Source organism: Osmerus eperlanus, chromosome 17 (genome assembly GCF_963692335.1).
Source record: "Osmerus eperlanus chromosome 17, fOsmEpe2.1, whole genome shotgun sequence".
Classification (NCBI taxonomy): Eukaryota; Metazoa; Chordata; class Actinopteri; order Osmeriformes; family Osmeridae; genus Osmerus; species Osmerus eperlanus.
In genome coordinates this window covers 10,543,917-10,571,222 of record NC_085034.1, presented here as the reverse complement: position 1 = coordinate 10,571,222, position 27,306 = coordinate 10,543,917, and the positions used below count along the sequence as shown (strand labels likewise).

At 45.7% G+C, this 27,306-nt stretch overlaps 1 protein-coding gene across 1 annotated transcript in view; it reads right to left on the bottom strand.

Annotated features, from left to right (window-relative positions):
- Positions 1-27,306, bottom strand: part of anks1b (ankyrin repeat and sterile alpha motif domain containing 1B) — a 227,704-nt gene that overhangs the window by 112,102 nt on the left and 88,296 nt on the right. Inside the window, 8 exon segments of the mRNA XM_062482750.1 lie at positions 3,748-3,879; positions 8,363-8,424; positions 8,427-8,525; positions 10,045-10,170; positions 14,529-14,630; positions 16,336-16,411; positions 22,024-22,167; positions 22,505-22,657. Of these exon segments, the coding sequence (XP_062338734.1) occupies positions 3,748-3,879; positions 8,363-8,424; positions 8,427-8,525; positions 10,045-10,170; positions 14,529-14,630; positions 16,336-16,411; positions 22,024-22,167; positions 22,505-22,657 (894 nt within the window).

Sequence of the window (27,306 nt, the reverse complement as noted above, 5' to 3'; positions counted from 1 at the left end):
GCTATCCGCCATGACAGGTCCTAATCTAGTCAGTCACACCACAAGGCCAGCAGTAACACTGTCTAATCCATCTGACAATGTGCCAGTTAATCTATAAAGTTACGGGAACATCTATAGTTGATGAATTCATTGATTCTCCAGTACTTTATTAGCACTAGGGAGCAGAACACAAAGTGAAACAGGTCGTATGTTTCCTGACCTGACTAGGAAGGTATCTATAAAGCGTTGGGGATGAGAGGGGGAGGGAAAGAAATATGACATACTGTACAATCAGGTACTTAAGTGAGTTCGTTAGGGGCCTCTTCCTCCCCACGGTGGGCGATTTACGATCAATGTTGCAGGTACTGTGACAACTAAATCATGGCTGCTTGTGATAGCAGAAGGGAGGGAAGAGGAAGGCAAGGAGAGAACAGACAGATGATAGAGAGGGACGGTTGAAGATGAGGGGAAGAAGAGAGTCGGTTGTCCTTGGACACCCCTGAAACGGCCACCACGCAAAAGTCTGAAGAGATAGTGATACACTCCATGTAGACTAGACCCTGAAGGAAAGACAAAGCTTGAGGTGATCAATAACACTGCTCACATCTGACTATGGGTCACAGCCCAGCATGTATAATATGAGCATGTAACATGGACCTACTCCAATATTCAACCCATGTCAATTATACTGTACCACAATCATGTTTTCCAACCCTGTCTTCATTTTACTCGTGATCGTGCCTTGTGTGACAAAATTGGATTGGATATAGCAAGCAGGGAAAGCAATCATATGCTAACCAAATTATCCATGAATATTTAACATCTAAAAAGAGCCCCTGTACAAATAGTCCACAAACGCAAGTAGTTGCGTTTGTGGATTAGCTGTAAAATCCAATCATGACCTAGCTGTGTTTGCTGGATGGATTACAGACACACACACACACACACACGGCATGAAAATGAGGTGTACAAATCTAATCTCATCCTCCATAAATAATGGTCCTGCATAAGTAATGGGAAAAAAACACACAACAAACACATTCATATATTAGTAAGTATATGTGTTTGCTTGGGGTGTACTTGTTTGCAGTCTTGTCCTCCAACCATTTCTGTTATTTCTAAACCTTAAACCCAAACACAGGCAGAATACCTAACCTGACAAACCCGACCACAAAAGTTTTGCCTCAGATGGAAACATTTAATCTTATATGTATGTAGTACTGGGTTCTCTGTCTGTCTTTCTCACACCTTCCAATACATCTCTCCCTATCCCTCGCTGTCTCACTATCCCTCCCTCCCTCCCTCCATCCCTCCCTCTCTCTCTCTCTCTCTCTCTCTCTCTCTCTCTCTCCTCTCTCTCTCTCTCTCTCTCTCTCTCTCTCTCTCTCTCTCTCTCTCTCTCTCTCTCTCTCTCTCTCTCTCTCTCTCTCTCTCTCTCTCTCATTAACACACACGCTGAAGATCAGACACACAACCTCTCTCTTTCTCACACACACACACAGAAGTTCAGAGACACTCTCTCACAAACACACATATACACACTAATACCCATTTTCAGATATACACTTACACACAGACATCCACATACAGTACAGGTCTGAAGGGATAGCTGTATAGTCAGGCACTGGGGACAATTAGAACATCAGAACACATTTTGCTCGTTCTCCTGTGCTTTGGGTCCATTGAAGGAGAAGCTGTTTCTCAGCTAACTCTCAGTTAGTCAGCCTAACATACCGCAACACCCACCCAGAGAGAAAGGAATTAAGCTAGAGTAAACTGGTGGAGTGAGGGGGCGTAGAAGTGGAGGAAAATAGGTCGGAAAGGAGGGAAAAATCAAACAGAGTGAGAGAGAGAGAGTGGGGGGGGAAAGAGGATGGATGGGGGAGTGAAGAGATTGAATAAGAGGTAAAAATTAAAAGAGAGAATATGGGTTGATGAGTGTGTATGTGTGTGATATTGCGCATTGCACTGACGCACCTGTTTTTGAAGGTGGCTCAGATTTGTCAATGGGGCCAGTGGGCGGATATCCCAGCCTGCCACTCTATGGATTTCTGCGTCTCCTAGCAACCGTGTGAATCTCTCCTCTCTATTTCTCATTGCACCCCCTCTCTCCGCCTCCCTCTCCTGGACTTCTCTTTTACTTCCTCCTTCTCTCTCTCTCACTCCATCTCTCTCTGTCTCTTTCTCCGTTTTTCTCTTCATCTCTCTCTCTTTCTGCAGGGTAAAGGGAGTGGCAACGCACCAACTTTGTCAAAGTAAGCTTCCTCTCTGATGAAGAAAGCCCTTTAAAAGACACACACATCAAAAGCCAATCTTGGTCGTCATGGCATCAGGATTGCGTGGTAGCACGTGTGTACCCCCACCCCCCACACACACACACACACCATTCTAACATCTAACATCTCTTTTCCTTCACTGTGGATAAAGAAACAGCACAGTAAGAACACAGACTTCTTTAACACAGGGTCATTTTAGAGCTACGGTCTTGCATAACAGCTTTAGCACAAACAACAACACTCACCCAGACCAGAAACTTAAAAGCACACTGAAATATTCCATTAGATCCACAACACACCTAAGACTTGAGGCACACACACACTCACTCTACACAGTCACCCTCCACAGCTCACATTAAAGTAGCCCATCTCCCCAGCTGACACTGAGTGAAGGGAGTGTACCACAGGAAACTCTGAACTGTGGTGATCAATATGGTGCTTAACACACCTCTGTCAGGGAGAGAGAGGGGGGGGGAGGAAGAGAGAGAGAAAGAGAGGGAGAGAGAGAGGAGCGGGAGGGAGAGAGAGAGAGAGAGAGAGAGAGAGAGAGAGAGAGAGAGAGAGAGGAGAGAGAGAGAGGAGAGAGAGAGAGAGAGAGAGAGAGAGAGAGAGAGAGAGAGAGAGAGAGAGAGAGAGAAAATAAAGAGAGAGAGACAGAGGGAGGGATGGAGGGAGGGAGGGAGGGATAGTGAGACAGCGAGGGATAGGGAGAGATGTATTGGAAGGTGTGAGAAAGACAGACAGAGAACCCAGTACTACATACATATAAGATTAAATGTTTCCATCTGAGGCAAAACTTTTGTGGTCGGGTTTGTCAGGTTAGGTATTCTGCCTGTGTTTGGGTTTAAGGTTTAGAAATAACAGAAATGGTTGCACTGTCAGTGGTGACCCCATGGATACAACCCATTTACTTTCGCCTTCTCTCCGCCAGATCTTCCTGTACCTCTTTGTATCTTCTCCACTTAATAAAGTTTGTATTTACTTTCTATTTAGAGAAACACTGGACATACTCACACACGTGTGCGGACACACACACACACACATAGCCCCAGCACCGATGGCCAGGTGCTGCTGAAGTTTTCCAGCTCGGCAGCAAGCTGAACAATCAACCCAGTGTAAATGTCAGCTGAACACCCCCGCACACACGCTAAATGCTTTTCTCTTCACGGGGAGTGGGGGGTGGGGGGGGGGGGGGGGGGGGCAGCTGTTCCCTGTCATAGAGGTACAGCAGACAGAAAGGAGAGGGATAGAAGAAAGAGAGAGAGCAGAGTGAGAGAGAAAAGGAAGAGAACTAGCAAGAGACCTAGAGAGAGAACAAGATAGAGAACGAGAGAGAGAGAGAGAGAGAGAGAGAGAGAGAGAGAGAGAGAGTGTCAAAGAGGTGGATCGCAGCTTAACGCTTGGAACCTGCACCATCCCCACGGTAACACGGTGACGGACATCCAGATGTTAGTGGAGGGAAGAGAGAGGTGCGCTCCTCTCTGACACACACCTCTGACTGGCCGCTGAAGCCCAGGTTTCGACAGCCGTTGCAGGGGGTGAGGGCTTCCCAGAACCCCGCAGGGCCACAGCTCTTCTCCACCTCCTCTTCCTCCCTGGGTGGGGCTAAAGGGGGCGTGTTCCGCTGTAAACATACACACACGCAAACCGTTATCACAATGCATACAGACACAAAAAAATGTTTTCACAATGTACACAGACACGCTGCAATCACAAAAAGTACACACACATACATAGAGTGTTATCATGGTGTACACACCCACTAACATTTACAAACACAAAATGTACCAGGGACCTCCTTGGTACCTGTGGAACCTGCATGGCCCTTTCAGTCTTAAGGGCCATTTGGTTGGGTCATTTTGTTTAATTTTTAGTGACATACGCATAACATTATGTTTGATAGAGGGCCAGACACAGAGAGAGAAAGACAGAGAAAGGGAGCAAGAGAGAAAGAGAAGGAGACAGACAGAAAGAGACAGAAAGAGACAGAAAGAGAGGCAGAGAGAAAAAAGAGAGAGAGAGAGAGAGAGAGAGAGAGAGAGAGAGAGAGAGAGAGAGAGAGAGAGAGAGAGAGAAAGAGACAGAAAGAGACAGAAAGAGACAGAAAGAGACAGAAAGAGAGGCAGAGAGAGAAAGAGACAGAAAGACCAGCATCGAGAGAGAAAGACAGACAAAGACTGCACCCAGGTAGTCCAGCGCAGTTCAGAGGGATCAGTACACAGAGCTACCAATGGCTCAACGTTTCTACTTTTAGCCAATGTAAAGGTCACTAGTACAGTCCTGCAAGAGCTTCCTCTTTAAGAAGAACATGTAGAAACTCACATACAGTAGCACACATGTCAAGTGTAATGGAGATTGTTATGTTAATCAAACCAATCATTCCAACTTATATTGTTAGTTAGTTTTCTGAGACAGCAGGAACCTTTTGTACAATGAGTGTCTTGTTAGCTGCTGACTAGGCTGTAACTTTTAATGCTGTAACTTTGTGTACTAATAAAATTAAGGCATGTTGTGTGCATGTTGTTGCAGATCTCACTATCTTAGTATAAAGGGCCTGTCCTAAAGTCTGTTCTTTATTCTGAGCTTCACAAAGTACTCGTAAGGTGCTCTGTGTCCTCTGAATCTCTTTCTGCAGAAAGATTAATTTAATTATACTTACACAATAAATACTTACACAAAGACATTTAGAGACTTCATTTTTTGTTGATTCTAAGATTGCCACCACACAAGCTATTGTTGCTTCTGTATAACCCCCCAAACACACATGCACAAGTGGGCTATTCTGCCGTGGTGGGCTAATATAGGAACAGTTCACACATTGTGAACACTGAACCCCCCCCCCACACACACACACACACACACACACACACGCACCCACACACACACACACACACACACACACACACACACACACACACACACACACACACACACACAGACACACTCACACACTCACACACACACACCCACACACCACAAAAACACAGACAGTGGCCTTTTGCGTGGGGTCTTTAGCCCCCAGAGGACAGATGTGGAGATGGCAGTGTGTGTGACAGGGCTGTTATTGAAGATCGAATGTTGCTGCTATCACACTACATCATGTGATGCAGGAAAAGAACTCGGTCACAAGATCATCCCCCTAGAACGAATACGAGCGAGAGAGATGAAGAGAGAGAAGAGGGAGAAAGAGACAGAGACAGAGAAGGAGCCAATAGACAGAGAGTAAAAATGCATGCACAATGTGTCCTGTGCAGTGAGAACAGTCCCAAACGGTTGGGTAGGAAAGAGACCGAGAGACAGAGACATTTTGTACAATTAAGAAATGGGCATAGGGAGGGGGCACCACACAAGAGAGAGCAGATGTAGAACGGAGAGATAACAGAAAAGAGGGAGCAGTGGAGGGATTATGAAGTCAGGGAGGATGAGGAGAGATTCGAAAGAGAGACGCAGTGACAAGGCCACAGATGGAGAAAGACGGTCGAGAGGAAAGAACGGAGGAGCAATGGCGGGAGGAAAGCGAAAAGGGAGAGATAAAAGGTCACCAATTGTTTTCAGATCTAAAAGGGCTCACAGCAGGGGTTGCATACAGATCCAACCGATCCAAGCGGGCACACACACACACACACACACACACACACACACACACACACACACGGTACTCATTCATTCAGACATGGGCACACGATCACACACATTGGGAAACACACACTGATTTACACACTCATTAATTTCGACAGACACCACAAACCCCTTACACACTCGATCACTCGCTCACTCAGACACGGACACACAAGCATAACTAAGCACTCAATGACACATTTCGTAATGGTGTAAGACCATGAATGAGATATGAAACAACAGTCCAATGTTTGGAGTCATGTTTGGAGTCAAACATTGGACTGGCTTGGAAATCATGGATTACAATTGAAGACCAAGGCCCAGTTTGAAGCCATGGGCTGGAGTAGCTGAGCCACCCGACAATAACCCCTATAAGATAAGGACACTTGGAGTGTACGGCAGTTAACTACAGATAGACTGGGTTCATTGAAGTGCATTTGTTGTTAGGGTTATGGCTGACCATTTCTGATGCAATTTCAACTGAATTACAGATGGTATTGTATTTTTACAATGTTCTATCTTTAATTGTGGTTTTATGTATGTGTTACTATCTCATAAGAGTAAAATGCATCCCTGCCATTGATGTCCTTGTGATTGTTTTGACAAGGATGTGAAGGTCACTCATCTATATTCTACAGAAACCTTGGCTCTTCTACCAATGGTTATGAAACTATGGTAACATTGACTGTGATAGTCATGTTACCATGAAAAAGGCAGGCACGTTCCTAACGACACGGCTCTGGTAACCAAGGAAGTCAAATGAACAGAGGATGTCATAAACAAACCTGGGAGCTGTGCAGACTTCATGAAGCCTATGACAATGGCTGTTATTGAACATATGGGTACATAGGCATTATGCTAACGAACCGAATTGCATCTGTCCTTGGATTAGCATGAATTAGCATACAAATACGATTCCACGTACATGAACAAAGCATGGTAAACACACACTCTGATAGAAGAGCAAGCACTCGCAACACAGCATGCTGTAAGATTACTGAAGGTGTGTGTAAGCATGCGTTTGTGTGTCAGAATGTGCGTGCTTGGCTCTGTGTGCACATACCAGGCTATGCACACGTGCATGAGTGCACATGTATTGTATGTGTGTGTACGTGTGTGCGTGTATGTGTGGGTGCCTTGTTGCGTGCCACAGTGCGTGATTGAGATGTGAGAGGTAGAGCAGGTCTGTCAAGACAAGCCTGCAGGGAGCCTGGCATTCCAAATGGAAACCTCCCACCAATCCTTCACTTACCTACACACCTACCTGTGTGTGTGAAAACACAGGTAGGTGTGAAAGCGTGTGTTTAAAGGTGATACGTGCTTCTGTGTGTGTGCGCGTATGTATGTGCACCAAAGTGTGTGTGTCTGCACGTGCGTGTGTAACAATCATCCCCCCCAAGCTCGTCTCGGGGCTGAGAGCAGCGGTGGCGTGATCGGGATCGATCCTAGAACGCTCGAGCCACAGGAACCAATCTGTGTGGAACCTGGCGAGAAGTGGGACCCCCCGCGATCAGTTCTACGAGACGATAGGCCAGTCCAGGCCTCAGGGTTCACTCAGGGCTGGGGGGCGGGGGAGGGAGGAGGGGGGGTAAGAATGATCGATGACCGCACTTTTCTGGAACCAACTTCTGTCCTGAATCCTATAATTGAAACCCCCTAAGCCCATTGGTCACGCAGTAGTGAAGGTGTTAGGAGAAAGTCTGCTGTGATTTTCTGCAGCGGGGTACGAGCAAACGCAGCGAAGTGGGAAATTCTCTTGAAATTTGCGACCTTGAGGTATTATGAATCCTTAAATCTCACCAGGATTTTATCTGTATTTACGTGTGTGTGTGTGTGTATGTGTGTGTGTGTGTAAGTGAGAGAAAGACAGAGAGAGAGTGTGCAAGCAGGCTTCTGAATCCCAAAAACAACGGCCTCTAATCTCTACAAAGTATATGCATGCACAAGTAACATACAGAAAATATCAATGATCAAACATGGTGAAACCTATTATTAAAACTGTAAAAAACATTACATAAACAGCCAATAGACTAGCCTGTCCAGATAGTTATCCGACACTGCCCTCTACTGGTGGAAAAATGGGACTACAGTTATTTAACAGTGGCAGTGAAAAGCTTCAGAAATACTATACCATGTTGACCTTAGAGGTCAACTCAATAAAACTCTTCTTTTTCCGACAACTTCTAACTACAGTGACTTCACATCTGAATCCGCATACGACAGGACAGAAACAGAGCGGTGGTCTGTCATTGGTCAAGTAGCTCCTGCAGGGAAAGCTTATTGGATGCTTATTGGATCAGCCTCAATCCGCCAGCATGAACTGGCTCCCTCTATTGGACCAGCACTTTGACCAGACTCCTTCTTCCATGTACATCTCACTCCTCCTAATATGTATATAGTCCACCCCCTCCCCGGGCCTCGTTCACTTTGACACCACTGCCCCTAGCACCGAAGCCTGCCAGCCCCATACCCCCCCCAACCTCCCCCACCTTGGCGCGGCGTCCCAGAGTGCCACCGCGCTCCTCGTCGGAGAGCCTTGCGCTGCTGAAGCCTCCATGGAGTGGGAGGAGATGGTGTGGCAGAGCTCCTCGAATGAGAAGTCCCGGCACTTCTTCATCTCACTCAGCAGCTTGGAGAGCTCGCCGTCATCGCCTCGTCTGGGGGAGAGAGGGAGAGAGAGAGAGAGAGAGAGGGAGAGAGAGAGAGAGAGAGAGAGGGAGAGAGAGAGAGAGAGGGAGAGAGAGAGAGAGATGGAGAGAGAGAGAGAGAGAGAGAGAGAGAGAGAGAGAGAGAGAGAGAGAGAGAGAGAGAGATGGAGAGAGAGAGAGAGAGAGAGAGAGAGGGAGAGAGAGAGAGATGGAGAGAGAGAGAGAGAGAGAGAGAGAGAGAGAGAGAGAGAGAGAGAGAGAGAGAGAGAGAGAGAGAGAGAAGAGAGAGAGAGAGAGAGAGAGAGAGAGAGAGAGAGGAGAGAGAGAGAGAGGAAGGGAGAGAGAGGGGGGGAGAGGGAGGGAGAGAGAGTAGATAAAGGACATGTTTTTATATATTTTTTGTTCTTGGCACCTTGACCAGTCCAAAATAATGGGTGGCCAACCTAGAAGAGAGCCGTCTTCATAAGAAAAGGAAGAAAGGTTTACCACAAATTCAACCCCCCTCCTTCCCTTAACTCCTCTGTTCCGGCTTCCCTTCCTTTCCATCCCTCTCTCTCGCTCCTCCCTCTCTCTATCTCTCATTCTTCTCCTTCTTTTCCCCTCCGTGCCTCACTCCTCCCCCCCCCCTTCTCTCTCTTAACCGCCTCCGCGGGGTTCAGGATAATTGGAATTGGATTCTACTCTTCTCCCCTCTGTGATCAATATCTAGCTTTTGCCACGGTGCCACCACACACACACACACAGGACGCACACACACAGAGTTAGAAAGGCAGAGGTGGTGTGGAATGGAAAGAAAGAGAGACAAAGGTAGAGAGTTAGAGAAGGTTGGACAGATAGAGATGGCACGTGAGTATGTTTGTGACAGAGATAGAGAGGGAAAGACTTTTGTCACTTTGTTTGAACAGTGTCCAACATTCACAGGTTCAAATCCCCCTTGTGCCCCCCTGCCGCCGCAGGTGAAGAAAGTGTGAGGATGGATTTCTCTGAAATCACACCCCTCCTGCAGCTCCCACACCCCTCTGACTCCTCAGTCTAAATGTGCTGTGTCGTGCTGAGCTGTTTCATTGCGTGTCCAGGCGTGCGTTCAGGTGCACAAATCGTTGGTTTCTATTTTTCTGCTCCCTCACTCCCTCTCTGCCTCCCTCTGTCTTTACGGCGTTCAAGGTAATTATGGGATATGTTGAGTGTGGATGATTGAGAAGGGGGACATCAGCAGGATTTGTGGGTGATATTGCAGTAATACTTCAACTCAGCCACTAGGGCGAGTGTTCTCTGAGCTGCAATGCTGTGGGGAAGTCTGACTTACCACCACTAGAGGCGCCGCACACCAGATATTTGTCTTGTTCGACGACTTGTACTTGTACTATCACTAATCTATCTAGGTGATTTGATAACTGATTTAAAATCTGCTTGCGTGTGTACTTTCTTAGCTTTTCTCTCTGTTTGGGAGCATGCGTCTATGTGTGTGTGTATCAGCACATTCATGTCTGTGTGCTCTGGTGTGTGTGTATGCATGTACTTACTCTTGTGTCTCGGCGAAGGGGAGGCGGAAGGGGAGGGCACGGAGGTTCGTGGCGTGGGGATGGGACACTGACGAATAGGCTCCCGCAGCACACACCTGCTGTCAATCTCCTCCTCCATGATGTACTCTGGAAAGAGAGAGAGGGATGGAGGGAAAGAGAGAGAAAGAGAGAGAGAGAGAGAGGGAGAGAGGGAGAGAGGGAGAGAGACATAGACAGAGGGAAAGGAGAGAGACAGAGAGGGAAAGAGAAAGATGCACAAAATAAAAACAAAAATCAGTACAATCAAGGGGTGACCAGGCTGGCAACCATTAATCGTCACGTTAATAATTCATACCATCAAACTCCAGGTAATAGATCAAGCACAATCAGGAGACGGACAAAGAAGAAGAGACTGAGAAAGAGGGCTGGAAAGAAGGGGGACAGAGAGGACAGGAAAGAGAGCTAAGAAGAAATGCAGAGCGAGAAAATAATAAAAAAGGAGAAAGAGAGAAAGAGAGTGAGAGACAGAGAGAGTGAGAAGAGAGAGAGACAGATAGCCACGAGAGACAGGGTGCATGAGATGAAGAGAGAAAAAAAAAAAAAAAAAAGAGCGAGGAGAGAAAACGAGAGCGAATATTAAAACCGTTTTACCGGATCAATACAATAGCTCTAGAATTTGCACAATAAAACGTGCGCACACGTACACAATACACACACAATTTCTCTTTCTCATTCTCAATCCACAATTAAATGAGAGAAATAATCCTAAAGACTGAGAAAGCGAAGAAGGGTTGGAGGAAGGGGTGGGGAGAGTCAGGAATGAGGGGCTGCATAGCTGATACTGTATAATGAACTCGCTATAATGAACCCTGAGCACACAAACACACACACACAAGCAACAGGCTTGTTGAGCTTAATCATGAGGAAGGACCTCTCTGTGTGCTAATGAGAGACCCAGCTAAGGTCAGAAGCGAGGTTCAGATGTGTGTGTGTGTGTGTGTGCGTGTGTATGGGTGCGTGCGTACACATGGGTGTGTGTATGTGTTTGTGTAGACGGGTGTCAGTCTGAGGTCCCATCTACTCAACTGTATTGTAGAAGATAATGTTGGTGATGAGTGAATAAAGGTGAAGCAGAAGCCTGTCTCACCTACGACCTGACATGACCTCTCACACCAGTAGCGGACTGGCCATCGGGAGCACTGGGAGAAATCCCGGTGGGCCGAAACACTTCTGGACTTCTTGCCTTATAATTTTTTTACCTACTAATAAAAATGTTGGCAGAAGATTGAGCGACAAGTCCAAGTCTGGAACTCCCTAACTAGCATCACATCGAACACAGAATGTGTATGCATTGTCAGGGCAGCTGTGGTGGCGTATACGGTGGCTGGTTCTGGTGGGCCGGTCTGGATAAAAGTCCAGGGCCTATTTTTACTCCCAGTCCTTCCCTGTCTCACACTTCCACGATAGTGACCAACGACCACAGACTCTCACTATTCCTCAGGAGGATGAAGAAATTCAACATGTCCACTCCTGTCCTAACCAATTTCTGAAGACACTCCATCCTAACGGGGTGCATTACAGTGTGGTATGGGAACTGCTCTGCAACAGACCGGAAGCTTCCATGAAGGACGGTTTAGTCAACTCTCTGTAAAGAAGCACTAATGCCTTTCATGTCTATAAGAGTTACTTCTCAACTTGACCATCAAGGATATGTTGAAGGAGCACTAGGACCTAAACTTGCAGACGCAGAAACAGTTAATGTAGGCTGGATGTTCAATCTGTGTAAGCAGGTAGCCAACCGGTTATAGATTAAAAAAAAATAGCCATCAACTTTTACTTCCGACAAAAGATTAATTCCTGCTTCCTCACTGATGGATCATACCGTTTTAAAGATCCTGTAAAGCAAATTCCATGATTTGCATCTCAGTACATTATATACGTGTGAAATGAGTTCCTGAAAGCATGTGCAAAGCACGAAAACTTTGTCGCACTGAAATGTGGAGTTAGACCGTTGAACAGTTTCTCCTCCGTTTTCAGCTAAGGTTTTGTATAGGCGGAGCAAAAACCCAACCGATCTACGTCACAGCGACCTATCTACGTCAGATCACAGACAGTTGCATTCTGTTACTCAGCTGGTACGATGCAAAGACAAAGTCATGAACACATAAAACATTCAGAGACTGCAGGTAGGTCTGTTCTGATATCTGCAATTGATTGAGCTAGTGTTGCTGTTGTTGCTAAATTCAATACATTCGAGGGGGCGGAGCTTCAGCTCCTTCAGGCGACACGCCCCCCCCTGTCTCAAGCAGAGAAGACTGCTGATTTTCTCACAATTTCAAAGCCTACTTGACGGTGGGGTTTTTTAATTCGAATTTCGATGGGTAGTTAACAATACATTCTTCTGTGGTGTGATGAACCTAAAACTCATTTTCAATTCCACTTTACAGGATCTTTAAGTGGTATCAACCAGGGCTTAAGAGCACATGATTGATCTGGAACTCGACTACAACTGGACCTCTAAAAACCTGAAATACTAACTGCTCTGACAACCAGTGTTTTAGTATACCATACCATAGTTAAGTATCTTCCCTTTAGCATTAAATGTGGCTACAAGTGCCCTGTGACTTGTTATAGTGTACTTTTTTTCACTAATAGTTGTGTGCATGCACTTGGGTGTCAGTCTGTTTCTCTAGCTCAATCTAACTCTCTCTCTATCTCTCTCTCTCAAGTTCTCTCGTTCACAGATCCATTCTTCCGCAGGAAACGAGAGGCAGCTGATCCTTTCACTCCATCCCAGCTGTGTCCTGGCTCCGCTCTCCCTCTGTCATCCTGCCATCTTTTCCCCTTTGCCATCTCCCTCCCTCCCTCCCTCCTCCTCCCACCCCTCCTCCTCTCTGTACTTTGACTTCAATTTCTCTACGTTCGCATCTTCCCCTTCTTCTTCCCAATTTGCCCCATCCCTATCTTCCTCTTCAAAATCGTACCTCTCATCCGTCCACATCTCTCTGCTCTTTTCCTCTCCTTCGCACCAATTCTCTGACTTCTTTGTCCACCATTATCTATGCTATAATTCTCTCTTTCTCCATTATAGTTATCTTCATCTCTCCATCTCTAAATCACCGGGACTGTAAACATGGCCTCTCACTTTCCAGCCTCTCTTTATCCTCCGCATAGTCATAAATATCCCACCTCTGTCTTGATGTTGCTCTACATATCATCTCCAAAGCCTAAATTTGCACCCAGAGATGCAGTGGTAACAGACTGCATATCACGCAGTACCACAGATTATATATTTCCTATGAGCTGCAAAGACAGACCAGACTGTAGATAAAGGTTCTTTCTGGGGTTTTATTTGGTGTCTGGGCAGATTGCAATCAAAGTTGTTTACGTTTAACACACTGGCATAAAAAAATAAGAAAAAAAGGATTGCTTTCTGACAAACTTGCTCCTTTAGGCTTTTGTTGTGAAAGTGAACAGGGTTGTCTGATGAGTTTTTTACTGTCAACACTCTTGGTAGAGCCTTCCTTGTTTGGGATCGGTTCCACTGCTGACAAGGATGGGAGAGGATTGACAAGCAGACTGTGTGTGTGTGTGTGTATGTATGTGCGTGTCCGTCCGTGTGCGTGAATGCGTGTGTGTGTGTGTGTGTGTATTAGAGAGAGCGAGAGAGAAAGAGAGACAGATAGATAGAGAATGTGTGTATGATTGAAAGGTGTACACATAACTTTTCTCTGTGTGTGAGACAGAGAGAAAGAGTGCGAGAGAGAGAGAGAGAGAGAGAGAGAGAGAGAGAGAGAGAGAGAGAGAGAGAGAGAGAGAGAGAGAGAGAGAGAGAGAGAGAGAGAGAGAGAGAGAGAGAGAGAGAGAGAGAAAGAGAGAGAAGAACATGTGCCTGTGATTTATGACCCTGACCCCTGGACATCTCTTTGTCACACACGCTTCATCAGAGAACATGCTTCTGCTCCCCTTGGTGCACCGGCATTGGAGAACCAGAAGCCAACCACGCAATCACACAACACAGTGTTCCACACAATCCCCATTCTCACAGCACGTTCCCTTATCGTTCCAGTATCTCCGCGACAACAACTCTATTCTCACACGACATCGGCACGCTCAGTTGTTCTAGTCCTACAACACAAGAGCACTGAGTCAAACTGCGTGTTATTCTCTGCAGTGCTGAAGACAATAGTGAAGGCAAGGGGTTATGGAGGAGCACCCCCCCCCCCCCCACTCTGATGGGACTGCACACAGAGAACTCCCATTGTTCCTTTGTTGACGCTAAACTTCCTGAAAATGGCTTTGTCCAATCCGACCATCTGAACAGACCAGGGAAACCACAATTCAGCCAGCAACGAAACAGGGAGAGCAGAGATGTGTTACGAGGGTTGTGTGTCAGCCATCGTGGTTATGTTCAAGTTCTGAACACCCTGTGTGTGTGTGTGTGTGTGTGTGTGTATATGTGTATGTGTATGTGTGTGTGTGTGTGCTATAGTGTACAGTAGTACCTTGTATGAGTGCTGTGATTTGCTGAGACTTCTGTGCAGGGTGTTCCCTCAGTATTTCCAGAGCAGTTCTTCCTTGGTCGTCTCTGATGTTGGCATCGATCCCTGAAACCAATAAATAAGTCAGACAGACATCCAGATGATGTCAGCGAATACACACACACACACACACACTGCGAGTCACCGGCCTGCTGACATGTCCATATTGGAGGTTGGCTAAAAACATTGTTGATAACACTCATCACTCCGACCTAGAGTGAGTTAGGAGGGAGTCCAAAGAGTGCTGGTAGCCAGCTGGACACACACAGGCACTAATGTAGTTTTTAGGATGCAAAAAAAGGCCTGTTTAACTGAATCCCATGACAAAGCAATAACCAAAAAAGTGAGAAACAAACCCCCCCACACACACACACTACCCTGTTAGACAACTCCAGTGACTCAAGGGCTTGGCTGCAAATGGGGGTATGTCTTGTTGACAGTGAGTTGTGAGCAGTGATACTCCGTATCAGACAGTCAAAAGCACATTTCAACATTGTGACAAACACAAAAAAAGCATTCTATTTATGATTTTATACAAAAAAGAAATCAAAAGGGTAAACAATTCAGTAAAGGGTGTTTGTGAAATGGCAGAATTTTAAAAGTATGGTTTAAGAGACTTTAACTAGACTTTTCTCCCGAAAAAAGAAAAAAAAGAGATGCTTAGAATAGAAATGTTTACTGGTCTACATCCTACAACAAAAATGTCCTTGGAATAGCAGGATAACACAGTTTGTAATAACATATTGACAAAGGAAGTGGGCTCTCTTTCCTGCAGCCCCATCCTCCCCTAAACACACCACGCACACACAATGTTCTGGGCCAGAATGACAGACAGATGGGTGAGTTTGGGTATTCTAGGGGTCAAGGCCAGTGAAACAGCATGTGCAAGCAATCTCTTTTACTTCCTACAGTAGGAATAAACCTTGGCCCCAAACAACATGGCCACCATGCAGTCCTGGACAGGAAGTCCTCTAGGGCATGGTAGGAAACAGGAAGTGTTTGAGGAAGGTACAGATGTAGAGAGGAGAGTACAAAAATAACTTAATAATATTTTTTTTGTCTTGCCACAATACAGCTAATCTGTTTGAGCACAAGAAAGAACAGAAGCCTGAAATTTAACCTGAAGCATGATGCATGGAAATCATAAACACACACAGACACACACACAGCCCTCTCCATCTGAGTGATTGACGATGACAGCGGCCACCGCTCTGCTGGGCTGCGATTTGGTCTAGTTATTGCTCGCCCCCTGACCCCTGTCAGCTGTGATGAGATCATCAGCACGAGACAAGATGCCAGTTATCATCTCACTCCGTACCCGGCATAACGCCGCCTGACAGGCAGGGGACAGGGAAGGGCAGGAGGTCTGCGGAAAGGACCAGGATGGATGACAGCGTCACTGCCTTGAAACTTCTCATCCGTCCAGTGTAACCTATACCAGGCTGCCTGGAGACCAGTGTTACTGGGCCTAAGTGAAGAGTTATGTAGCCTGTGGTAGGGTCACAATCCACAGTATTATTGTTCTTCAATCAGACTGTGACTGGAAATGAGTGTGTGTGTGTGTGTGTGTGTGTGTGTGTGTGTGTGTGTGTGTGTGTGAGAGAGAGTGAGTGAGTGAGTGAGTGAGAGAGTGAGTGAGAGAGAGAGAGAGGGGGGAGAGAGAGAGAGAGAGAGAGAGAGAGAGAGAGAGAGAGAGAGAGAGAGAGAGAGAGAGAGAGAGAGAGAGAGAGAGAGAGAGAGAGAGAGGAGTGGGGGGGCTGAGGTCTCTCACCTGAGTCGAGTAGAAGCCGAACTACATCCATCTTCCCAAAGAGAGCTGCCTCGTGTAGGGCACTGCCATTGTCCGTCTGAGAGGGAGGGACAGTGTAAGAGGGAGAGACAGAGAGAGAGAGGGACGGTGGAAAAAGGGAGAGAGAAAGGGACAGTGGGAGGGAGGGAAGAAGGGAGAAAGAGAGGGAGAATTACAGAGATAGAAGGAGAGAGAGAAAGAGAGAGGGGAGGGAACGTCAATGTTTACCATGAATGTACCATTCCTCACCATGAATTTTCCCTCTCTCTACGCAGTACTGGGTGGAAAGATGTTAAGATAGAAAGAGATATACATATAAAATGACATCACGAAGAAAGAAAGAAACACAATTGCTTCCTACTTGGTCAGAATGATTTTATAGCTTTGCACAAGTATGCCTCCAGGTACATAACACAGTACAAATGCCCATATCAAAAATCCCAAATTAAAAAGGATAAAAAAAACTACAAAACTACAGCCCATAACTCCTTCCTTTCACTATGGGCTCAATGTTAGCAACATTCGTCTTTGGACACCAAGTCCCTCTACAACCTGAGATACATGATGCAATACATAGAAACACCAAGGGCTGGGAGTCCATCTTGTATCTCTCCCTTTGCCAACACGTGGAGGACAGTATTTAGGCAATCGAGACAAACACACACTTTACACATGGAATCCCCCCCCACGGTTCCTTTCCTAAAAGCAGATGAGTCCACTAAGGCCACTCACCTGATCAAGGCACCTTGCATACAGTATCTGCTACGTCCTCAGCTCCTAACAGGCCGTCTTCAGAATCTCCTTCTCCCTCACCAAGGTATCATTCAAACATTTCAAATGTTTCTCAAGCCAAAAGACGTCATCCTCACACGGTGTTCCAAAAGCACAAGATCAAGCTGGGCTCTGCAGCCGACACATTACGGTTCAAAGGATCCAAACAGTCAGAGATAGCAAAGAGAACACGATGAACTCAAAATCTGCGGGAAAAACTTTGAATCAAAGTCTTCACACTAAACCTTGCCGCCCGCCCCCCCAAAAAAAATAATTTGAGATAAACAAAAACAACAACCCCAAAACTTTAACAAAACTCTAAATCGTTCCTGCAAAATTGGGAAGGAGCAGAAAACCACAACATCACAACCCACGCTACTGTCAAACTCTAGACAACCAGGGAAAGGATTTGGAGCGCTCGCGTACACACCACAAAAAAACACACACACCCATCCAGGAACAGGAAGCAAGACCCCCGGACCTCTCTGGATCTCTTCCTGTCCCGTTTCCCATGGCGATTAGGCGATGATGTCACCGGGAAGCGAGGGAAACCAGCTTTACTCTCCCCGTGTTTCCAGGAATTGAGGAGGCGAGATTAGAGAGAGATGCTCTTATAGGGCCGAGGACCACCAGGGACTCCTTTGTTTGGGGTGTTTTGGTTTCCCTCCAGAGAGAAAGAGTGAGTGGTTTGTATTGAAATGTTTAGTGTGGTCAAATATAGTGTAGGCAGGTATGGGAAGGAGGGAAGGAGAGTGTGTTGGAGATGTATGACAGATGTATGACAGAGTCAGGTGGCTGAGCGGTTAGGGAATCGGGCTAGTAATCTGAAGGTTGCCAGTTCGATTCCCGGCCGTGCCAAATGACGTTGTGTCCTTGGGCAAGGCACTTCACCCTACTTGCCTCGGGGGAATGTCCCTGTACTTACTGTAAGTCGCTCTGGATAAGAGCGTCTGCTAAATGACTAAATGTAATGTAAATGTATGACAGATAATGGGTTTAATGTGAAGTGCTACAAATTTGCTTTGTGTATGTGGGTGTGTGTGTGGGTGTTGGTGGGTGGGTGTACAGTATGTGAGTTTCTGTGTTTGTGGTGTAATTGTTTGCTGTGTGGGGCATCCACTGGGAATACTTTACAACTACTTCATCGTTGGGGGGTGAGACAGAGAGAGTAAGAAAGAGAGAGAGAGAGAGAGAGAGAGAGAGGAGAGAAAGTGGGTGGGTGAGTATGGGGTATCCGTAGTGCTTGATACATTATTCATCCACTGACAAACCAGCAGGACTTGACAGTAATTATTTCAACATGCTGCACAATGGCTTGTAATGGAGGCAGACAGACACACACATAGGGTTCCACACAGCCACACAAATATACACAGATATATATAATTCTAACCATGTAGAAATACCGATTACGGGTACACCAGGTACTACACACACGTGCAGGCTTAGACACACAATCACAGAAACATACATACGGACTCTCACACAGGCAACACACACACAAACACCACACTACTGACAATTTAGACATTTACATCAAAAATATCATTTTTGGATGTGTCCCTTGATTCTCTTCCCCTCTACTTTGCAAGGTGCTCTTTGGAGATAAAACTGGGTAGTAGGGTTGCACAATGTATGCACCAATGTGTGTGTGTGTGTGTGTGTGCAAGTGTGGTTTAAGTATACCGTTGACCAGTGTGTACACAAGCATCATGTGTCCAAATCCTATGTGAGAGAGTGAGATTACTGGAGGGAGAGAGAGAGATAGAAAGAGAAAGAGGGAAAGGGAGAGAGAGGGAGAATGAGAGAGAGAAAGAGAGAGAGGGAGAATGAGAGAGAGAGGGTGAAAGGGACAGAAAGGTAAAGAGAGAGAGAGAGACAGAGAGAGAGAGAGAGAGAGAGAGAGAGAGAGAGAGAGAGAGACAGAGAGAGAGAGAGAGAGAGAGAGAGAGAGAGAGAGAGAGAGAGAGAGAGAGAGAGAGAGAGAGAGAGAGAGAGAGAGAGAGAGAGAGAGAGAGAGAGAAAAGGGAGAGATAGAAAAAATTGTAGCCTTTGAGTGATGGGAGTGATGGGAGAATCAAAAGCCGGCATGTTCCCACATCTCCTCTCGACAGAGAGAGCCTGAGGCAGACCCCTGCGGTGTAAGGGACTGCCCACCTCTTCAGATGTGTGTATACACACACACACGCAGCCTACCAGGGAACAAGGGGGGGGGAAAAAATCGTAGAAAAGAGGTATCTCTATCAAAACATTGAACGAGCATGCCGTATAATCTTTCACACAGGCATCTGGTGGTTACGACAACACAGGACGAGAAACGACCATTACAGAAACATCTGCAACTGTCACAGCAAAGAGGGCAGCAAAGGATGACAGTGAGTCAAACCGTGGCACAGAAACAGAGGCAGGGAAAGCTACAGAGCTCTGGAGAGGAAAAGTGCCACAAACGACACACAAATGCAACATTGGGTAGTGTTAACATCTATCTCAACATTAGTACCATCTTACAGCAATAACTGACAGGTAATACTATAGTGATAACAAGATTAGATAGAGTGTGGCTAGTCTGGTTTGTTATATGTTTTGGAAACTGCAAAGGCAGCTCGAGTCCAAGATGGATTCGAGAGACCGCAGATAGAGTGCGGCTAGTCTGGTTTGTTATATGTTCTGGAAACTGCAAAGGCAGCTCGGGTCTAAGACGGATTCGAGAGACTGCAGATAAAGTGCGGCTAGTCTGGTTTGTTATATGTTTTGGAAACTGCAAAGGCAGATCGAGTCTAAAGGCTCCGTCACACCATAACGTTCTGGTTAACTTTCTCTGAAAGTTCTAATTGTTCAATTTCGAGCGTTCTAGGGCGAGGTGGACACATCAGGCGTGTGACTAACGTGTGACTATAACGCATGACTAGCGTGGGACTGACGCATGAGGAGTGTGTAACAGCGACCAAGTAAGACACCCCTGAAAACTATTAGCGTGTGACGACGTGTCACTGGGTCGCGACAACTTGTGATGAAAGCAAACTATGAAAACGACGTTTGCTTTCGCAAACGATGAATAACAACCAAGTAACGCGAGGGTAACGACTGACTAACGATAGACAAACGCGTGCAAAGTTAGTCAAACGTTCACAAACGTTCTTCAGCGTTATCCAGCGTTTCAAATTAAAGGTTGAAGAACGCTGGTCTCCATGAGAGCTTTTGTGCATGTTCAAAACTTTTTTTTTGGACCAGCGTTCTCCGACAATCACCGACGATTACCGACGATTACCAGGGTCACCAGCGTCCACACAACGCTCTTCTGGCGCTATACCAGCGCTATACCAGCGACCATGGACGATTACCAACGTTTCCTCTAACGTCATAGAACGTTGACCAAAACGTTATGGTGTGACAGGCCCTTGAGCCGGATTCGAGAGACCGCCGATAGATTGCGGCTAGTCTGGGTTGTTATATGTTTTGGAAACTGCAAAGGCAGCTTGAGTCTAAGACGGACTCGAGACACCGCAAAGACTGCGGCTTATATGTGTTTTTGATTCCCGCAAAGACTGCGGCTTGTATTTTGTTTTGTTCCATTTAAATGTTTATTGTTTTATTATTATTGTTTATTATTGTTATTGATTTTATTTAAAGCACATTGAGCTGCAATTCTTGTATGAAATGTGCTATATAAATTAACTATTATTATTATTATTATTTTCTTCCAAAAGCTATACTTTTTACATATAAATAATGTCAAAACAAACATGGTACAGCACAACATTCACGTCTACAGTGGTAAGTGACGACATGGAAAAATGGACGACATACAACACACTAGAAAGAGCAGCACAACCCAATACAATAAAACACACCACAACCACGTCAGCGCTGCTTCCTGTCTTTACTGAGCATGTGCAATAGGAGAAGCCAACAGAGATAAGACCATGAAGTCAGGAACACCAAGTCCCACTCCTCCTCCTCCTCTTCTCTCACTCTCCTCTGTCCATCTATTATTCATTCGTTTCCACCACCACACCATTCAGTGCACCTCATGCATGCTTTCAGAAACACACACACATACACACACATTGTTGTTAAAATGAGCACAAAACTAGGTGTACATGCCACGTATTTAGGGCTTTTAGACTTATGCATTTACTGAATTCTTCCCCTTTCCACCATGAAAAAGGAGTGGAAATTCCATCAAATGCACTAATCCTTGACCTCTTAAACCTGCGCCCGCACACACACACACACAGGCACAAATGCAGGCACACATGCATACACATGCACACACACATACACACGAACACATACACAATCAGACTCATATTCTGACTAGAATTATGAGTATGACAACGTCAGGCTACGAAATCTAATGAATGCTTGTCAAATGAGGTAGACCGTTTTTCCTTCATGTCAGCATGAACTGCAATATCATCTCAGAGGTGTGTGAAGGCCATATCATGCAACTTTTACACCATTACCACTTACGAAACCCCATAAAGACAGGGTTCGAATCCCATCCGAAGCTAAAACAGAAGGCTTTGTATTCCACACGTGACACCTGCATTCTCTGAATGAACAGAGCTAAGCTACCTAAACCGTGAGCTTAAACCTCTTCACTACACAGCACCTTTCACCCCAACCATCAAGAGACACACCACCAATGAGTCATATGCATACCCTCCCCAAACCGACCCAGGATCCCTTCCCCTACAAGACCATCTTGTACGATAGTTTCCACGAGTTGCGGTCAATGGTTTGTTGATGTTATGGAGATCCATCAAAAGAAAGTGACGACCCAACTTATTTCCGAAAAAAAAACCAAACAGACCAACTACCTTATCATAGCTCGCAAAAACCTAAAACCTATGACCCCACTACCTGACCCCATAGTGACCCCGGGTGACCCCTGACCTGGCAGTTGACGTCCATGCCGGCCTCCAGCAGGGTCTGCACGGCGGCATGGTGGCCATTGCGTGCGGCCAGGTGCAGGGGAGTGTGTTGACGCGTGTGGCAGGACATCAAGTTGGGGTGGGCGCTGACCAGCATGCAAACCACCTGTGGAGAAAGAGACGAGTTAGCCACCCCCACCTTTTGGAATATCCCTCTCATCATCTCTCCACTTCCTCTCCTCCTCACCCCCCTCTCCTCCTGATCCTCTCCTCCTCTCCCCTGTCCTCCTCTCCTCCCTCCCTTCCCTTTCTATTCTCCTCCCTGCCTCAGTCGCTCTCCTCTCCTTCCCTCCCTATCCACCCTCACAGTCCTCCCTCCCACCTCTCTTCATCTCCTCCCACCCTGTCGTCCCTCCCTCCCCCTCCTCCACTCCTCCCACCCTGTCCTCCCTCGATCCATCCCTTTCCTCTCCTCCGTCCCTCTCCTCTCTCCTCCTCCTGACCTGCAGCCTCCCATACAGAGCAGCCAGGTCCAGGGGGGTCTCGTGGCGGCTGTTCCTCATGGTGGGGTCGGTCAGCTCCTGCAGCAGCACCGACACAACGTCAGAGTGTCCGTACTGGGCCGCGCAGTGGAGCGCCGTCTCCCTCTCATGGTTCTGGAGAAAGAGGGGGGGGGGGGAGACAGAGAGGAGTCACTACACCTGATGTTACAGCTGTTAAGATGGTATATGTGGCTGCTGGAAAGAATAGTACTGATCCTTCCGGAAGTACAACAGCACTTTGGAATGCTTGGCTGGACCTGATGTTAGTTTCCTCCAGGATCACAATGACTCTTATTGAGAGACTTGTTGCTCTTGTTGGTTAGTTGTAACGGTTTTAAATTCTTGTACTCGCTGTGAAATATGTTACTGTTGATTGTTTTTCTACAGGTACACTCTTGCACTTTTTGAGTTTCATGTTTATTAATTGTAACTTGTTTAACTGCATGCTCTTATGGTTCTTCCCATTGGCATTTATTTGGTTTTTCACAATGTATGCTTCACGTCTTGGCTGCTCGCAATGTTTGGGGCTATCTCGTTGTGTGGGGGCTATCTCAGTGACCTATGCTCTTTTGTAAAGCTCTCTCTTGGAAGTCGCTTTGTATAAAAGCGTCTGCTAAATGCATAAATGTAAATGTTCTAGGGATAGGCTTAAGAGGCCTACACTCAAAACAGTACATCTGCTTTCTTATACTGTACTGTTTATCATCTACTGTACATAAGCCTACACAGTATGTTTAGCAGAACGCTGGATGGATGGACTTATGATCTATCCCATAATGCCTTCCCGACAGCTCCATTATGAAAGACACTAGGATAATTTTGTTTTGCAATTGAGACATGCCCAAACAAGCTTTGCAACTTTATTAGTCAGTTATTCAGTTGCCATTATTACACAATCCGTGTCACTATTCACCCCCCCCCCCTCCCCTCCCCCCCGTTGGTGATAGGCAGTACCGTATTTTTTGGAAAATAAACCGCATTTTCTATAAACCGCACCCCACCAGATTGTAAATCTGAGTATAAACCGCACTGGAATATATGACGCACTTGATACGGGAACAATGATACCAAGCAATGCACAAGTATAGGCGATCTTACAGCATGCCGTTGTGTAACACACGTTTCCCACAATTCCGTTCGTTTCGAAAACTAAAGGAATTAAGTGCGTAATGTATGATTTCTATTGCCCGGGAATTAACTAATTGTAGTGTCCTCTACTAAGTCACTTCCATCTTGACGCCGTAGGAGTTTTCAATAGTTGAGTTGTCACAAAACATAATTGATAGAGTAAACGGTACAACTTGATGCAACTATTACAACAAAAAATATTGATGCAAATAAAACAAATAGATGCAATTGAAAAACCATATGCCTGCTAGCATCTCTAAAGTTCCAACATTCCACACGACAGGCTCTCCAAACCAAACGCAATGCCCAATGCCTTTGTCTAGTAGTTATTCACCTCCTAATTAACACAGGTGATGCGATACCAATCAATCATTCCAGGTGTCAATAATTAGTTCTGCCAGCAGGGTCATAGGCTCAACCTTCAATTCAAAGAAAATCTAACTAGAGTACAAATGGCTCCTACACTAATATTTACTTTTAGACGCGAACGATCACATGTGCGACGCTGCTCCTTAAATAGCATTCACGAAAAAAGTGTTTCTACTGTTGTTTTGTTATAAAAAAGCCTCACCACCACAAGACAAATTTAAAATCGGGGGAAAAAACAAGGCTTTATTTCCTAAAAACACGGTATTATGTTCTATGTAGGGCGGTCCACACATGTCCGGTATGTTGTAACAACAGCTCATTGGCTCAAATTGTTTCGAATTCAGCACGTGTTTATGTGCTTAGTCAATTGTGTTCAACAACGTTACACAACCAATATCTAGACAATTAAAGAGCAAGATGAAAGCTGCCACCTCATCGCTCATAGCCTACCATTCCACTAATCCTGTCTGCTCAGAACAGAGTACTCAGCGATATCCTTTATAGAACAAAACCTCTAGAAGATATTGCCATATAACCTTGACTTCCATGTTGCTCCAGCTTTCACTGTCAGGGGCCGCATGCAAAACAGTCAACCTGGATGAAAAACAGTTGGAAGATGGTTTGGAATCGGCTAACAAAACTTTCCAGAACCTGCCAGGGCTAGGAGCTAGACGTTAGGCACTAGGAGTTAAAGAGCTTAGAAGTTGATTTGGAAAAAAAGAACTGGAAGAATTCAGTCCTGAAGAGGTGAGGGGCTAAGAGTGGATTTGGCTTTGGTCCAGTCCTTGGCCAGCCAGAGGCCCTGTCCCTTCAGGGCCCCCTAACCCCCCCTGGGGGCCAGTAGGATGACGAGACCCCACAGTAATGACTGCTGCAGAGTCAGTAAGGTCAGGAGGGGAGTGATGAATGACCGTGCTAGGTCCAGTGTGTGTGTGTGTGTTCATGTGTGTCTGCATGTGTGTGTATGTATGTGTGTGAGTGTATGTGTGTGGTATATGGGTGTGTGAGAGAGTATATATATGTGTGTGAGTCGCCCTCAGCATTAGTACCGTAGCTAAAAGTCTACGAAAGTTGAAGCTACTTTTCGCTAAGTACCTACAGACATGTCTTAATCTGCCAGACAAGTGAGTTCCCCTTTGTTCTTTTGGTGAGCAGTCTCACGAGCCCTACTTACCCGTCATGGAGCCAAGCAGCTAAATACTTATTTAGCACTAGCGTTGTTAGCTACTGTATTTGCGCTGTTGCTCAGCAAGTATCGTGCCTTAAGTTTCACCTTCTTGCGCGAGCTCTGACTGTAGAGAGAACTGTCATTTTGATGCGGCATGCAATAGACGACCAGCACCCCCCCTCCCCCCCCTCTGTCGACAGACGAAGTGTGGTCTTTTCCAAACTCAAATCTGGTCACCCTATGTTAACTGACATAAAGTTCTAAGAATATAACGACCATAACAATATTGTGGTTATCAGACATGAACTTCATCTTTGCTCCAGAATAACATGTCAACAATCTATAATGACGCTGTAACATGCCACGATATTATAACAGGGCTGCCAACCTTTCGAACCCCCCCCCCCCCCCCACGGGGCGACCTTTCGCAAGCTTCACCCAGCCCCCCCCCCCACCCCCCCGAGGCGACCTTTCGCGAACTTCACTCGACTTTACACGGCTGTTTGCGAGTCAATGTTGCATCACTCCGTTAACCTGCGCCTCGTCTGTTACTGTTTACAACGCTAGCTTGGCTACTTCTTTGGCGTTGCCTTTTCAGCTTGAGATATACAAGGTGTGGCGTGAGAGCGTGAGAAATGGTTGAAATGCGTGTCACACGGCGAAACCGTGAGAGTTGGCAGCTCTGTTAGGCTATAATTACGTTCGTCATGCCATGAGCATAATAGCGTTCATTACAAAATGGTTAAATCTGCTTTAAAATAACGGAAATAAACTCTACAAACAACCGTCATGTAGGCCTATGTGTGCAACCATTTGTAAAACTTGCTATAAAGGCAGGCAACTGTAGATTATCAAGCCCTTTCTCCTTGTCCTCATTCAGCTCAGGTAAATCAGCGATTTGCTGATGTTCCCTTTTGAGCTCGTCCCCTGTTCGTATCCGCCAGCACGATTCCAGGCAACTATTCTTGACGTAAGCAAATAAACGGGGTGCTAGTTTACCCATTTCGGATTGGTTTCGAACTTATCAAAAATCAGGAAAAATTATTTTATTAAAAAGCTAGTAGTATGAGCCGGATTCACGGTCGGCAGATGAACGAATCTTTAACCTGGACTCACAGTAGGCAGAGGAACGAATCTTTAACCCGAAGACTCGGTTGGCAGGGGACCGAATCTTTAACCCGAAGACACGGTCAAAAGGGGAACGATTCCATCGTTCGGGTACGAGTCTTTGGATCATTTTTCACATGACCTGCATTGGCGGCTCACCCCTGGTAGAGGAAACCGAAACCTAAGAAACCACGACTGTGTCTTCGGATCCGAGTCTTTGGATCGTTTTTCACGTGATCTGATTACTCACGCTCCGAAAAGAAAACAAAGGATTTGTTTTTGTCATTCACTTTCGTGTGGCTGCTAGGTTTAGCAGTAAGACATTAATAATATTCGTTCTTTGATTACAGGTTACATCAATCTTTGATTTGATTACAGGTTTTGTTGTTATGGTAATTTTTGCAACTTTTGTTTAACTTTACTTACAGTTCAGTACAGTGTAATTGTGTAGCGTGATAATTAAATGCTAGTATGATCATGAACTTCCCATCACTAACTGACAATGCTTTGTTGCTGGCATTGTGAAATTAATCACGCAGCCAATTAGACTGTGGTGGCATTTGTATTACAAACTGTATAGACCAATTATAAGTTTGTAAACATTCGGAATGCACGTGCATCATGGTGGCAGAAAACCGGGAAAAGATAGCCTTTATAACAGCTAGAGAATTACACAGATAATACAAATAATTAGATTTAAAAAGATTATAGTTTATATTGATTAGATGTTAGATGGCACATGTTATGTGCCACTCATTATGTCTATATACCGATTTTAAAGTAGCTAAAGCTAGCTTTTTTCCTCTGTGTTTCAGTGAAGTTGATCATTTTTCATCTCGGTGAATTCTGCACCAAAATGTTGAAGAGCACAGCCTTTAAGAGAGAAAGCAATTCCCCATTGATCTGTCACATCAGAATTTTGATTTGGGTCATTAAAGTCTTGACATTTGAGTGAGAGTGCATCACCCGGTAGACCGCATAGTCTTTGGTG